We start from the raw sequence: 16,693 nt of genomic DNA, 5'->3' as shown, positions 1-16,693 counted from the left end.
ACGTGGCATGAATGCTACTTGACATCACACTTGCTGGAGCTATAGTTTCATTAAATCCAGTATTTCTATGTATGTCATAGTCTTTCTGCCTCAGCTTCCCTAGTGTTAGAACTACAGTGTGTCCAGGATCTCAAAGTTCTTTTAAAAAAATTAAAAATTAAGTATTTATAAGTTAGAGCTGGGGAGAGTAGCCTGTGTTTCTTAGAGATTGAGACAAAAATTGTGCTTTGTTGAAAAGGGTCTGTGTAGTGCAGTACTTGGTTGAAAACGCTTTGCCTGGCATTTGCACTGGACATATTTGGAGAAGAAAGCCTCCCTGCATTGTGCATGTAAAAAAGTGTTTGTAAGTGTGCTTAGAAAATGGCAGCATTTATTGGTCTTGGCTGTCAATGTCTGCTGCTCCTGACTGTGTTTAACCAGAAAGGGAAACTCAGAGTAGAAAAAGTCTCACTCCCAAGATTTTACAAGAAAACCCTTCTTTGTTGAGTTTTATATATATATGTTTTAAAGGAGCTTGACATCTTCATCAAGTTCACAGTGGGCTTGCTTTGTTTGCTTTCTCTTGAATGCTTGATAAGATTTTTCTTCTATTGTTTTGTGCAGCAAGAACAGATCTTTCCCTGGCTGGGGTGGGTTTTTTGTAAATCCACAATATGGTCATTGTCTGGTGGTGAATAATTGTGGCTGCTTTTTGTACAACCAGAACTAAGGCTTTGGCTGTGAACAGATTCCTTCTTAGCGTGAAAAGGGACTAATCCATGTAAATACAGCACCAAAATAAAGCTTTACAGAAAAAGGGGAAGGCCGCTAAGCAGGAGGGCACAGGTCAGCAATTTAACCTTTAACCTAACAAATAAGAAGCATGAAAGTTCCAGAATTGGTTTACAAAAGAAAGCTCCTGTGATCTGTCAGTTTTTCTTCTCAGGAGGGGGCTGGGGGAGAGATCTGACTGACAGCTACTGCCTTTTAACTGCAGCCCGAAATTAACTGCCAAATAGAGACTAGAATATTTGAGGGAGAAGTTTTCTTAAAGAAATGAAGGTGGCAGAATAGACTATATAGACCTCAGTCAAGGGACTTGTGTGGGATTTTAGCCTGAAAGTGGGGTGAAAAGCTTAGAACTGGACTGCTATTAGGGTCTCCCTCCAAAGGTTGTCAGTCTGTGGTCTGACTCTTATATCAAATTAGACATGAACATTGCAGTTTTGGGCCAGATAAAACTCTTTCTCCTTTTCAGTAGGATTACTGATACCCTTTGTAGACTCTTCATGCTTCCATAAATTAATTGAGCTTTTACCAAAGACTAAGAGCTTCTTGTAACTGTAATGAATATGTTTTCCACAGAAGGGCCATCTTGAGATTTCAGTACTTACAGCTGTCACAGCCTGGTACATTTTGAGACTCAGTGTAGTGTGTCGCCGTGAGGCAGAGGATGCAGGCATGTGCTCAAACACTGCTCTTTAACTCTATGGGCAGATACAGTTGAGGCTGAGCTGCAGAAAGTGGAGTATAAATGTTTATCAGGCTGCGAAGTGGGGAGACCAGAAGCCATAGCAAAGAAGGGATTACTCCATCTCTGCAGGCTAGGAAATAAGGTTTGTGTTGAGTGGCAAGTTTTACTTTTATCCTCTTTTACCCACTTACAAACTTTGCAAACAGTTTGTATTTATTTATTCATAACAGGTAATCTTGTTAATGAGTGTTAGTTTTTGCTTAGAGCATAAACCATCTGAAGTCTGAGGTTCTATCGCACTGTAGAGAATTTTGTAACTGGTAAAAACTTTAATTACTTAGAATTATTCAGATTAAGAGAAACTATGAACTAATGACTTTAAAGTAGGCTCCCTATAGATAAATAAGAATAGTAATTACACTGTGTTATTTATTCCCATGTAGAACCAAAGGTCAGGGGATGAGACTGAATTCTTCAGTTGTCCTTCCTAATGCTGTGACTCTTTAAAACAGTTCCTCGTGTTGTGCTCATCCCAACTGTAAATTTGTATTGCTACTTCATAATTATAATTTTGCTATTGTTATGAATTGTAATATAAATATCTGATATGCAGGGTATCTAATATGCAGTCCCCGTGAAAAGGTTGTTTAAATCCTAAGGGGGTCATGACCCACAGGTTGAGAACCACTGCCATAGAGCATTGTTGTTGGTTAGTATTTGTTTCTTCCAAGGTGCTTATAAGATTGCCTCAGTTTCGATAGATATCAGAGAGAGACCGCATAAAGCTGCCCAGTAGAAAAAGTATGAATGAAGTGGCTTCTCTCACCTCACTCCTGTATACATCTTCTCTTTACTTACTAGGTCCCATAGCCTACAATCTGGCCTTTTTGCATCTTCTGATCTATGCGTAATGGTATCATGTGTTCAGTCTTTGAAACACATAGCTGAAAACATGTCTTCCCTCCTTTCTGTGGTCTTATCACTCAGGCTAATGCCCAGCTTGTCAAAAAGTCTTCCACGATCCATTCCCTAATATGTCTGTGATGTCAGCCATCACAGTTTCACCAAATAATGTGTTTCCAACCAAATTTTGTGTATGTATTCTACTTACACATTGCATTTGGAAGATGTAAGAGAGGCTAATGTCTTTGAGATGGGGAGTGTAGTGTTGATGCTTTTAAAATTGTTACTGTTTGTATGTATTTCATACTGTGCTCTATTATTTAATCTTCACAGCAACACTGTAAGATATTGGGTAGTGTTTTCTGAGAAGTACTCAATAAATATCTGAGTTAGTGGATATCTTAGGGTTCCTCTTGCTGTGAGGAAACACCATAACCAAGGCAACTCTTATAAAGGAAAATATTTAATTGGGGCTGGCTTATAGTTTCAGAGGTTTAGTCAGTTATTGTCATGGCAAGAAGCATAGCAGCATGCAGGCAAACATGGTGCTGGAGAAGGAGCTGAAAATTCTACATCTTGATTTGCAGCCAGCAGAAGGGGACTGTGTCCACACTGGGCATAGCTTGAGCATATATAAGACCTCAAAGCCTGACTACACAGTGATACGCTTCCACCAACAAGGCTGTACCTTCTAATAGTGCCATTCCCGATGGGCCAATCATTTAAACACGTGAGTCTCTGAAGGTGATACCTATTCAGACCTCCACAGTGGATGAATAAAGGAATAAGTGGACTGTGGAATAAGAAAACTGGGGTTCTAGTCAATTCTTGTGCATATTAGGTGTGAAAATTTGCTTAGTACTATATCTTCTTGTAACCTGTTTGCTAACCTGTGAATTTAGGCCTGTTCTCTGCTTACTTATTAGAATGGTATGAAGACTGAGTGAAATAATACATAGTAGATAAAACTGTTTTCAAACTACTATAAACTCCTTGCAAATACTACTATTGTTTAGAGTATTTACTTAATCCATGTTCTGTAGGTGAAGAAAAAACCACTCATAAACACCAGTACATTTTTATAATTGGGAGAACACCAGAACTGTTTCATTTATGTAATATTGATATATACACTTTCTGTGATAGAAGATAGAAAATGCTATGCCCTTGTTTTATTTCATAAAGAAATTGCCAGGTTTATATTGTTAGTCATTGGTAGCAAAGGAAAATACCATGAGGTGGATGTTTAGATGTAATGTCTAGACTCTGTTCAGTGCACATTGTCCCTTCAGGGCCACATGTTCTGTGGGAGTTATAGAAGGTTGCTTGGTATGCTGTTGTTACTGTGCACTGTTTTATATATTGCTGCCTGCTAGCTGCTTCTTCTCACGTCCTTCCTTTGTCCCTACTCTTCTGTTTTATTTGTGGGTCTTTATCTGCTATCTTTTTACCTAAACACACTTTTGTAAGCCATTAGATTGTTTATGGTGAGAGCTTGGTTACCTGTGGGTTTATTTCACCTACAGGCCTGACAGTTGCTAGACTCCCAGACCTTGGCCCTGTCAGCAACTGTTTCTGCATGCCCCACTGGTATCTCAAAATAGAATGTAAAACACACACACACACACACACACACACACACACACACACAGTGTTTCTCATTAAGTTTTATTTATTGGGCTTTAGATTCAATGTTTTCCTTTCAATTCAGGTCACTTGTTGAGTTGTTCAAGTTATTGTTTGAGTAAATTGCAGTACTCAGTTTGTTCTGGTTTTGGTCAGCAGGAGCCAGTGTTTAGAATGTGGTTCTTAACCTTTCTAACCCTTTAATTTCAATTCCTCATGTTGTGGTGGTCCCCAGCCATAAAATCATTTTTGTTGCTACTTCATAACTGTAATTTTGATATTGTTATGATTCATAATGTAAATATCTGATATATAGGCTATCTGATGTGCAACCCCTGTGAAAGGGTTGTTTGACCATCAAAGGAGACATGACCCATAGGTTGAGAACTGCTGGTTTAGGGAATTGTGCTCTTTTTATCTGTCCTTGTTATTCTTTGAATGTACTTTTTTGCTTTTTGGCACAATTGCTATTTGATTACCTTTTCGTTAACCTCAAAACCTGTCATTTCTTCAAGAAGCTTTAATTCCTTTTAGTGGAAAATGAAGCTAAGGGTCCTGTTTGCTGCTGGGATGTGGCCCTTCCTAGGCTATCTTGGTTGGAGAGAGATAAGGAGTAGATGATGTGCATTTGGACATCTACATTTTCCAGCTTGATCCTGCCTCTCTTACTTGAGATATGACATTCAGGTGTTCTCTGTATGAAACTCCCTGTTCAGATTCTGTGACACTTCACCCTGGGGTAGCTTTAATGTGCATGTTTTACTCAGATTACTTTGAAACCCCATGTCTGCTAGCTGTTCTTGGAGATGTCACTTCTTGTTTGGGCTTTGATTCTCTATCCTGGATCACTCTCCTGGGTAGACACTTTGTCATTCTCAAGCTCTGGAACACTCAATATTAGATTGCTGCCTGAGCACAGGAAGCCTCCTTATACTCCTTGGATGCTTCTCCATGTTGGGACTTCTTATGTAAACACTGTCTGTACTCCACTCTAAACGACTAGTAGGAAGAGGAGGAGAAATTAATTTCCTCGACTTTTTTTCTTTTAATGCACAACTTCATTGTTTTTACTTTAGTGTTGGCCTTCCCTATTCTTCTTTTAACAACTGCCACTTAATTAGCTTCCTTTGTCTAGATGCCTCTTCTACCACGCTTTCAGAGTGTATTTGAAATAGATGTAATTATGCTATCCCTCTGCTTAACCCCGATAATTCGCATAATACTTCTTAGTGTGGAGCTCAAGGCCCATTGTGACCTAGCTGACCTCTCATCTCTCCTATCCTGTTGTTGGCCTTGTGCTCCAGTTCAGTCACTTCAGGCTCTTTGTCCCCTTATTTTTCTTTTTCCTGTTATCTTCTGCTTTACTTTCATTATCCACTGAAACTCAGATAAAATGCCACCTCTTCTAGACCTCTTATGTTTTCTGTCTAACCTTGTCTTCTGGTATTGCCATTTTGAAACACTTTGTTAGATACCCTTTGTCTTAGAATCTTGTTGTTTGAATTCTTCCATACAGGTTAGCTTTCCTAATAGGTAGCTGGCTAAATAAGGGGACATTTTGGCTGGCAAGATGGCTCAGTGAGTTAAGGTCTTGCTCCTAAGTCTGATGATCTGAGTTTGACCTCTGAGACCCATATGGTAGAAGGAAAAGAAAAGAGTAGCAATTCCTGAAAGTTGTCCTATGACCTCTACACCTGTGCCATGCATGTCCCCAATCTCAAGTTAATAAACCTAATATAAAAAGAGACATCTAAAGATATTTCTATTTTAGAGAATTCTCATTCAGTGGAGTTTGGTGTGTCTCCATTAGTAATGTGATATTAGTACCAATTTGTAAGACCATTGAAAGTCTCATTTACAGAGAACTGCAGGTTATAACTGACATATTAAAGGGATTTTTACCTGTCACTCTATGGTTGCAAGAGCTTTTTGAGTGTCTCTAGGTACTTACCCTTGTTTTTCATAGCAAGGTAAAAAAGAGATTGAGATTATATTAAGCATTCCTTCATGTATTAATCAGGGTTCTCTAGAGGAACAGGAACGATAGAATGAATATCTTTTAATAGAGGATTTATTAGATTGGTTTTCATGGTATGGTCTGGATAGTCCAGCAGTGGTTGCATTCAGGCAGGAGAGGCTTAGAGTCCAGCAGTAGCTCAATCTGAGGCTCAATGCTGTAGCAGCCCCACTCTGGTACTGTTGAGCCTGGAGGATTTTTGGAGATCGTGTTGGTGGAAGAAGCTGGGTTCTGATGTCAGTGGAGCTGTCAGCAGAAGTTGCAGAGGCAACAGCAGTGTAGATGAACTTACAAACAAGATGTGAAAACAAGCAGGCAAAAAGCAATAGCTTTTCTCTCAGACCCTGTATCTGGCCTGATACTGGAAGATGACACTTATATTTAAGATAAGTCTTCCCACTTCAATTAACCTAATTAAGAAAATACCTCACAGATGTGTCCAGAGATTTGTCTCTTATTTGATTCCAGATCTAGTCAAATTGACAACCAAGATTAACCATGACAGTTTATTACCTTCTATTTCCCATCTGCTATGTTTATTACCACTGGGCAGTGGCAATTCCCAGGACCATCCAACTACCTACATTGAAGACACAAGAGACCAAATAGGGGAGAGAAAGTGATCAGACAGTTAATCAGTTGCTTCCATTGATTAAATCAGTGGCTTGCTTGTTTGTTGTTTTGATTCTGAGCATCTTGAATTTTATTTTTTATTTTATTTAGTCCTCTTACCTAATCATGTACAGTAGCTCTTTGCAGAGGCTGTAGAGGAGTATCATCAATCAGTTCAGGGTGGAAGAGTTGTCTGAGAGCTGAGGTCAAAGTTCACTACTTGTCATCTGTTAAGAGCAACAGGAAATGTTGATTCCTCAGCTGAGAATGATCAGGCATAAGTCCAGACAGCATAACAACTCAAAAATTGATTTGTAGGCTGTTTTGCTGAATTAGTTATTATTTCAGAGTGTTTTTTTATTTTAAAGATTTATTTATTTATTTATTTATTTTACAGTATTTTTCCTGCATGTATACCTACAGACCAGAAGAGGGCATCTGACCACACTACAGATGGTTGTCACCCACTATGTGGTTGCTGGGAGTTGAACTCATGACCTCTAGAAGAGCAGTCAGTGCTCTTAACTGCTGAGCCATCTCTCCAGCCCTTCAGAGTGTTTTTTCTAGGGTTTCTCTTCCTAGACAACATGAGCCACTTTCTAAAAGTGATCATGTGTATTTACATGTTTTCCATGAAAATATCTAGGAAGCAGCTCATTTAGGTACACTATACTAATTATTGAAAGGTATACTTTTTAATCTAAGAAATGCTTTAGCCCAGTGAAAACTTTTTTTTTTTGAAAAGCTGACATTTTTTAGAGGTGTTGCCTGCATTGCTACCTTGTCATGATCTGAAATGGGCACAGTTTGAATATGAAGGGTCACCCCAAAGACTCAGGTATTGAATGAAACCTCGGTGCCCAACTGGGAGATATAGTCATTGGGTAGTGATTGGATCATGAAGATTCTGAGCTCAACACTGGAACCATACATTCAGTGGTTTAGTATTTTGAGAAGTAGTAGAAACTTGAGAGTAGGCTGATTTGGAGGAAGTAGGTCACCGGGGCATTCCCTGAAAAGACATACCTTGTCCCCATCCTCCTTTTGTCTTCCTGTACCTGTCCTCTACCACAGAGTTCTTACTGCCATGATGTTCTGCCCACCATAGGCCCATGGCCAAGGAGTCATCCACAAAACCATAAACTGGAACCTTTGAAATGAAACATGAACCAAAATCTACCTTTTAAGTTGTGAATTGTTTACATTAAGAATTTTGTTATAGTGACAGAAGGCTATCACAGAAAATTGGTCCTGAAGAAGTGATATTGTTATGACTACCTGACCCTATGGTTCAGAGTCTTTGTAAGGTATGTGGTCAGAATTCTGAAAAGTTGGGAGAGTCAGCCTAGAGAAGGCCTAGAATGCTGTAAGTGGAGTTTAACAGACAGAATTTGTGGGAGTTCTGAAGACCAGAAAGGTAGGTCATAGGAATTAGGAGTAAAGGTTGTGCTCAAGAAGCTTTGGGTGGCCACCAGGACTCTTGGTAACTGGGCAGTAGGCCCCTGTTTACATTCTGACAAAGTAATTGTCTACAGTTTATTCATTCCCAAAGTCTTTGTGAGAGGTTAAGTTTATGATGATAAATGTAAAGCTTTAGTTTATCTGCAGAAAGAAGTTTCAAGGCAGTCTTCTGTGCAGGCTGTTTCATATATATTACTGGCTACTTTTAGCCAATATATACTGAGACTGAGGAACATAAAGATTTGAAAACTTTGAAGTTTAGCTAGAAAAGAAGCACATTTGAAGTTGTAGACAAGGAGAGCATGGTTGCTAGAGGCATTAAAGCCACTTACGAAGGCTGTTGCAGTGTACTGATGTAAGAGGAAAGATGCCTTGAAGCAATTTCAGGATTCAGGAATTCTCTGGCTCTAGGGTCTTCAAGAATATACAGCTGTAAATGCCTTTTTAAAGACTTTTCCAGAACTGAGAGGTGGTGGCACACACCTTTAATCCCAGCACTTTGGAAGCAGAGGCAGGCGGGTCTCTGTGAGTTCGAGGACAGCCAGGGAGGGATACACGCAGAGAACTCCTAAACCTTGTCTTGAAAAGCCAAAGAAAGCAAGTACGGAAGGAAGGAAAGAAAGAAAGAAAAAGACAGACAGACAGACAGACAGACATTTTCCTTAAAGAGAGAACAGTGCAAGGATGCTCCTGCCTTTTCTGAGCTGCCTAGGAAGTTGTTTTCCAAGGACTCATTTCACCATGCTTAAACACTGAGATACTCAGAGGTTGCTATAGCCATGGACTGAGGATAGCCACCATGCCAGCTGATGACTTGGTGTTACTTGTGTGATGCTAGGTTTGCAGCCATGTATAATGCTAGAGATCAAGGTTGTGAAAGTTGCATTTAGATTTAAAAGAAAGCCTAGGAGGTAGGTAGTAGATAGCAGTCAGAATTCCTGTGGGCAGTCCCTGAGACAGCAGTGCATGAATCCAAAAATTCAGTGAAGGTCTCCAAGAAATCAGAGATGGGATAGGTGGATGTTGAGGAAAGCTCTGAATAGTGAGAGGAGCCATCCCAAGAAAGAGATTTATGTGGGTTGCAGGCATTGTACGTATAGACGAAGGTTGCCCAACCCATTTGTATTTGAGTACCTCAAATGGTAACCACCGTGGAGCATAGGATTTAATGTTTGTCCTACTTTTCATACTCTTGCATTGGTCTTATTCCCCCTTTCTTCCCTTTTAGATTGTGATTGTTTATTCTACTCCGTAGCATTGTATTTGGGATTTATAAGTTGTTCATTGATTTTTCTAGTGGCTTATAGCTAAGAATTTAATCCTCACAAGAGAATTTGGCCTTGAACTGTTAAGTAGTAGTTAACTTAAATTTTGAGGGAAACCTAGAAACAAACTAAAGATAATTTACATTATGAGATTACTAAAACCTTTGGAGTTAGGGAAAGATTGTTAGAGCTTAGATGTTGGAAGGCCTCCTCTATAACATGTGTTGTGGTGTGCTTCCCAGCTGATGAATCCAATCATGAGGACTCTGGTATAATCCTTTGAGGGACTGTTCATTTGACTTCTGTAAGTGTTGGAAATGATAGGAGGTGGGGTGGGATTACTTAGAAGAAGTATATCACGGGGTGGGGGGTGTCCAGGAAAGATTTGTGCTGTTTTCCTGTTTTTTTTATTCAAAGCACCACAGGTTGTACTATGCTTGTTTTGTTTTTTGTTTTTGTTTTTTAAAAGATCTGTTTATCTGCTTGTTTTTCAAGACAGGATTAGCTTCTTTGTATAGCCTTCAATGCCCTGGATTCTTTGTAGACCAGACTAGCCTCAAACTTGAGATCCGCTTTTTTCTGTTTCTTGAGTGCTGGCACTAAAGTATGCACTACCACTGCTCAGCTAGTTAACTTCTTCTTAATAGTGTCAGCTGAAACACAAAAGTTTTTAATTCCAGTGAAGTGTATTTTATTTAAGATTTCTTTTGCCCTTTGTGATTTGTATCTAAGAAACCAATATCCATTTTGGATTAAGTTTGGAAGTCTTAATCCTGTGCTTTTCCCAAAGACTCTTAGAATTGTGGTGCTTATATTTGGGGCATTTTGAGTTGGTTTTCATATATGCTGTTAAAGAACTAATGTGCTAGGTACTGTGCCTATACTCATAGGGCTTGGGGGCTGAGGGAGAATATCTACAATGAGGACAGCCTGGGCTACATAAGGAGTTCCATACTAGCCTAGGCTACAGTGCAAGACTTTCTGCTTCAGATCCTTCCCCTCTACCCTTAAGAAGGAGTTTAATACCATTCTTTTGCATGTGGATATACAGTTGTCATAGTACCATCTGTTGGAAAGGCTGTTTTTTCTCCATTGAGCTATTTTGGCTCTTTTGTTAAAAACAAAAACAATAACAAAACTAACCAGTTGACAATTATAATCATCAATTTTCTGGGCTCAATTCTTTTCATGTCTTTTTACTGGCACTACATTGTCTTGATTACTGTAGTAAATTAGGAAATAGATTTATGTGAATCCTTGCTATATTCTTTTCAAAATTGTTGGGCCATTTTCATATAAATTTTGATATCAGTTTATCAGTTTCTACAAAAGGTCAGCTGGATTTCCATAGGGATAAGAGAATGTGTGGATCTGTTTCAAAAGCATTGCATCTTAGCCAGGTTCGTTCTTTGAGCTGGTGACCATAGGATATTTTTCAACTGGATAGGTAGCCTTTGTTTTTTTTTCCTATTGTGTTTCTTCTTAGAGTAGGTAGAGGCTTCGAAATGGCATTTATTACATTTATGCTATCCCTTTTGATGTTATTTTAGTTGGAATTTAAACTTAAATTAAATTTGCATGTTTCCTTTTTGTCTTATTTGCTGGTGTATAGACATGTGCTTGATTGTATATTTACTATATATCCTGCAACCTTGCAGAATTAGTTTATTAGTTCTAACTGGCCTTTGTTTATGGGGAAAGCTTTCTGTAGTTATCATTCACCAGTTTGTTGAAGCTCCTTTCTATTCATAGTTTACTTGCTAATTTGTAGCACGAAGTGATGTAAACTTTGTGAAATGCCCCCTTCTGTGCCTGTTGAGAGAATCCTGTGAGTTTGTTCATCCTCTTGATGTGTCTTATTAATTTATTTTTGTATTTTAACCCAACCTTGCTTTCTTAAGATGAAGGTTACGTGTTGTAGTATATTACCCTTCTTATGAATTGTTAGATTTTGTTTTCTAGTATATTGTTGAGGGTTAATTGCAGTTCTTGTTAATCTTACCAGGGAAGAATAAGACTACTACCACAATTTGAGCTAAATATGGAGGAATCTTGATTTTACTGGGGTGGACTCAAGAGTTGGCCAGTGACTGCCTCCTAAGTTGGGTTAAAGAGAGCAGCCCCATATTTATATCTTGGTCCCTTTTAAAGGAATAATATCATGAGTAGTTGCAACGCAGGTTTACAGAAGGAAGACAATGGAGCAGTAATGAATTATAGAAAAAAAATCTCAAAAAAAGAAAGAAAAAAGAAAAAAAGAAACCCACCATGTGGCCCCCATATGATTAGGGAGAATAAGGGAGGGTAGGTATTCTGAAAAACATGTCAAGGTCATGGGTTGGTGAAGGTCAAGCTCTAGGAAACAGAATTAAAAACAACAACTCAACTCTTACAGCAAATGAAAACTTTTAAACAGTACAGCATAATGGCTCCTCCCTTTAAAATGGAGTTAGGCAGGTTTCTCATTTGTAGCTGGCTATTAGTGTCAGTGTTGTACTGGCTTCACTGAGTAATTGGGAAGTTGTTCTTTTATAACTTGAGTTTTGAAAGAGATTACGATGAGTTCTTCAAATGTGTGATGAGGTTCTCGAGGGACTATTTTGCTATGCACTGTGGAAAGTTTTAAGTTAGTAATACAATTTTTTTTTTGTTCAATATCAGCTCAGATTTCTATTTCTTCTTGAGTAAATTTTGGTAGTTTGTTCATCTCATTTAGCTAATTTGTTGAAATAGTTTATTAATGTGTAATCTTTAATTATATTAATTTGATTTTCATGATTTCTTTGACATTTCTGTCACAGTTTGCACTCACAACCACTGTTAACTCATTGCCATTTCAAGATGGCTGTTCCTGTGTTTAAAGCATCTTTTCTTACTCAATTTCGGGAACTGCTGTTTGTTGTTAAGATAATTTTTCTTATATGGCCTTGCCTGATTGTCCAAGCAGACTGTCTGTCTTTCCTTTGATTTTCAATGAACTCCTACATCTCTGACATTTCATTTGCTTTTTAAAAGGGTTGCTTGGGATTTTGTTTGTGTCCTTGTTCCTATTGAGCATGGAACACAATTTAAATTGTTTTTAAGGAATTGCATGCTGAATAAGTAGGGTACACACCTTTCCTCTGAGTTTTCTAGACCCTTTGATGCCTCAGAGGCATTTGAAATCAAAATGTCTATGTCCATTAATCCGAGATCTGGCCGCCTTCCAGTATGCATCACATTAAAAGACAAAAAAACCCCACCATTCCGTTAACTGAAATTTACTGCCTTTATCCTGGTGATCTGCTTTCCTGCTCTCCCTTCACAGTCAGCATTACAGAAAAATTATACTGATTTATCCTAATGTCTTTCAAATTAGACATTCCTTCCCATATTAAGTATCATCCTATTGACACTCTTGCTACTTTTTTTTTTTTTAATCAGTTCTCTCATTTTCTTAGATCTCATCTTGGATATTACATCTCCAAGGAAACTTTCCTAGCTCCCCAAAGTAGAATTGTTATCTTACTGTTTGCTCTTAGACGACTGACTTTGGCTTGTAATGACATAATTTGTGTAGTCATCAGTTAGGTGAGCATTTCTACTGGGTCTTAAGTGCCATGAAGATAGGGTCCTCTCACTATGTTGTAAGTAGTGCTGTAGGTAGACTGGATGCATATTTATGACATAACTGAACCAGGGAAAATGAGATAATTTATGTGGAAATGCTTTTAAAATGAAAATTGCCAGGGAAACATTTGTTATTCCAATCTCTTAACATTTAAACTGATTAGTTTATTGAATTGACAAGTTTATTGGTTTGTTTGTATGGAAAGAAATGCCAAATATTTGTGTTATTTAAGGACTAGTTCCCTTATCTTGTATTAGACATTGTTTACTAGAATTGTAGAGCTGATGTAATAGTCACTATTGTAAGCGAGGTCTCTGGAAAGTACCAGAATACCTTCTTGGTAATTATCACATTTGGGTTAAGATTTTACTTAGCACAAACTGGGTTGCAGAAATCCTTGTGTATTTTCAAGTAAAGGTGATGACTTTCTTCAAGATAGAACAGAGATGAAATAGCTCCTACATTTATTATTCTGAATGGAGCCTTGGGAGGAAATTCCAAGCAGCAGAATGCCACTTAACATTCTGCATGCTATTTTGCTCTTTAGTAGTATAATTGTAAAATGAGGTAATAAAACTGGAGAGGATATAATATTTATACCTGTGCAAGCAGTTCACATGATAAAATGTCACTTGGGACTGTTTACTCCATACTGGCTATTTGGATAAGCCCCACCTGCCTGGTGACAGGAGGTGCCGAGTGTTGAATAAATCTTGGAAGGGAGGTTAGGGTTAATATAGTAAATTCTGCAGTGGGAAAGAGAATGCATCATATGTGGTAATAATAATGGCTACTCTCTAAGTACAGCTTTTGCACCAGCACTTTGCTAGGACTCTGGGGACTAGAGGGACAGTAAATGAGAGAATATTGTGGACCTTCTATGCATCAGTGATCACGCTGAGCATTTCATTTATAACAGCTCTACCAGGTAGGCATTGTGTGTGTGTGTGTGTGTGTGTGTGTATCTGTGTGTGTGTACACACACACACACACACACACACACACACACACACACGTCTTATTGTTTTTCCTGTGAAAATATTCTGACAACCTCATCGGAGTTCTGTTATAATTATCATGTTAAACTTTGGTGCCTTTTTTTTTTTTTAGACAAAAAAAATTTTTAATGAGAAGAGACAAAGAGACATCAAAGAGCTTTTCCCTCTGATTGCTGTGTTAGAACTTTTGCCTGAAAATAGGTTACATTCCTTCTGTTTTCAGCTGAATCCTCATTAACTTTACATTTTAATGATGTCCAGGGCAAATTACACCATTTATGGTCAGTACCTTAAAGGGATGCTCAAAGGAGAATTAATTTTTTTTTAAAAGAATGGTGGATGTATTTATTTCAGGACTATAAATTGATCCTAGGTTCTTACAAATATAAATAGGATAAAAAAAGAAGTTATTTTCCATTTCCAAGTGACATAATTCTGAAGGAATTATTTTAATTTTTAAAGTAGAATAACCTTTGAAAAACTTATTTATAATATTTGGGAGTATGCAGCTAGCACCATAGTCCTACATTTATTTTTTAAAATAGTTCAGTTTCTCACTTACTTAGATTTAAATTCAATTTTACTGCTTAGCTTCAGAAATAATTCATAGACAGTAGATGCTCAATAGAAATAAATGAAGATACCTTCTTCCAGTTATGGAAAAAGCAAGGGTGATTGAAATGCTAATATGTTGATAGACACTTGTATTTGCACAAGAACAAGGGAATATGCTGTAAGGTGGAAGTGGGCAGCTACAGTATTTGATTTAGAAGAGCGATATGAACTGTAGAGCTGTATTTTCATCATACACTTTGAATGCTCAATTACTAGATGAGGAATCAGAATAAAATATCACATTGTGTCAGATAATCCTTAGCAATTAGTTGATAAGCAGAGTAAGGGAAATTTGACCTCTTGAGTGAGGAAACTGTAATTATGGGAATGTCCACATAACATTTGGTGCTTTATAAGGTGGACTGTAGTCCAGTTTTTCTTTGGCTTTTAATGTACCAAGTTGAATCCTTTCTCTGTCTGATAATCTTGGTGAAGCTGCCTTAAACTCAAGGAATGCAATTTCAATAAAAATAGTTTAAGAAGGGCAGGGTTGGAGGTGGAAGGGTCATTTGTACAGTAGAGGACAGGGAGCAGAGTGCAGTGGGCTTCATGAAGACAGACTGCACCTGGAACATTACTGGCCAGAGGGACCCCTTGATTTCTTTTTTCCTTCACTGGCTCTATTTGCTGAGTACTTATCTGTGTTTGTTCAAATCAGTGTCTATGTGATCTTTCAAGTGTGACTTCCTAACACTAACAGACACTTACTGTGTCTATTTGTAGTGCTCTTTGTATTCACTCAGGTGCTATGCGCATAAGAATAAACATAAGAAAAGGACAATTTTTACCTAATGTGTTAAGGACTGTTCATATGAAAATCTCTATGAATAGCCTTTAATATTTGCAAAATGGGGAACCAGTGGGAGGCTTAAGGGCATAGCATTTTGTTTTGGAATGGATTTTCTTTCTAGATAGCATACTTAGTAGTTGGCAAAACATTTTATGTGGCTTTAGGACCTGTAATTTTTGGATTTGATCCATTATGCTTAGTGACTCTTAATATGGCTGTTGTCAACATCTCTATCTTTAATGGCCTGTAAAGAACTGGTGGAGCCTACAGTTGCTTTGCCAGAATGTGTCATATTGTTTTTCTTGTCTCTGTGATTTTATTTCCTGTGGTTTCTGTTATCAACAGCTACCTGCAGCCTCAAATACTAGTGTTTCAAGAAAAAGAGACCACATTTGTATAACTTTGTATAGTATGTGGGTATACCTGTTCTACTGTTATAGTAGTTATTAATCTCTTACTGTGTCTAATTTGCAAGTTAAACAGGATATTTATGTATTCACTTGCCCAAATGTTCTTCCTGGCCATTGTGTTTAAGCAGGTTTTCAGCTTTCTGAAGTTTTGCCTTCTATTAGGTGGTCTTTATTAAAAGAGGTTCTGACTATGAGGATTGGAATAGAAGAGATAACAATAGAGTCAGTTTGCATCTTAATTTAGTTAGAATGATAATTTTAAAGTTAGTGTGTTTTTTCAATTGTCAGAAAAAATTACTTATATATAATGGTTTTATTTACATATTTTAAAAAGATTTTATTTGTTTTCCTTTTATAAGTATTTGATTGCATATATTTGAACCATGCGTGTGTATCTGGTGCCTGGTTCCTGTAGAGGCTGGAAGAGGTGATTGTTCCATAACTCCTTGGAACTGGAGTTAATGGATGATCATGAGCTGCCATTGGGTACTGAGAACCAGACCTGGCTCCTCTGCAAGGGCAACAAATGCTCTTATGCTTAGCCAGCTCTTCAGCCTTATAATAAGACGATTTTGAAGTTGCTTCACCTTTAAGTTGACCTTTTTTGTTTTTCTGGAAAGATGTCTATTTTTTTGTGGGAAAAAAGAGGGTATTAGTTGGGGTGTGTTTTTGTTGAGCAATGAGACCCTGTTGTCTGTGAACGTAGGTGACTGGTACATCCCTTAGTTCACAGAGTAGGGAAACTGGTCTAACCAAGCAAGTTGACAGTCCACGTGCCTTTCTTGTGTTCAGTTTTCTCATCAATAATATGGAGTTACCTTTACCTGCCTGCTTTATTATTTTGATAGTTTAATTGTATAAGAAATTTAATGTTATGAAGTGTTCAAAATGCCTTAATAAATATGTAGTAAAGGAACTGTGGAACCTTACAGA

General features: G+C 37.8%; 1 protein-coding gene across 17 annotated transcripts in view; it reads left to right on the top strand.

Annotated features, from left to right (window-relative positions):
- The window catches only part of DENND1A (DENN domain containing 1A), a 476,985-nt gene that overhangs the window by 64,308 nt on the left and 395,984 nt on the right, over positions 1 to 16,693 (top strand). For 2 of the 17 annotated variants that reach the window (XM_084797941.1, XM_084797950.1), the window contains exon 1: positions 3,051 to 3,086. The exons of the other annotated variants lie outside the window; for them this stretch is intronic. In XM_084797941.1, coding sequence (XP_084654067.1) covers positions 3,066 to 3,086 — 21 coding nt within the window. In that variant the 5' untranslated portion in view covers positions 3,051 to 3,065. Of the gene's footprint in view, positions 1 to 3,050; positions 3,087 to 16,693 lie in introns of those variants that run through there. 17 annotated transcript variants of the gene reach the window in all.

This window comes from Acomys minous (genome assembly GCF_964271855.1).
Source record: "Acomys minous genome assembly, chromosome: 10".
NCBI lineage: Eukaryota > Metazoa > Chordata > Mammalia > Rodentia > Muridae > Acomys > Acomys minous.
The sequence above is the reverse complement of the archived record's forward strand: the minus strand, read 5'-3'. Positions and strand labels throughout refer to the sequence as shown.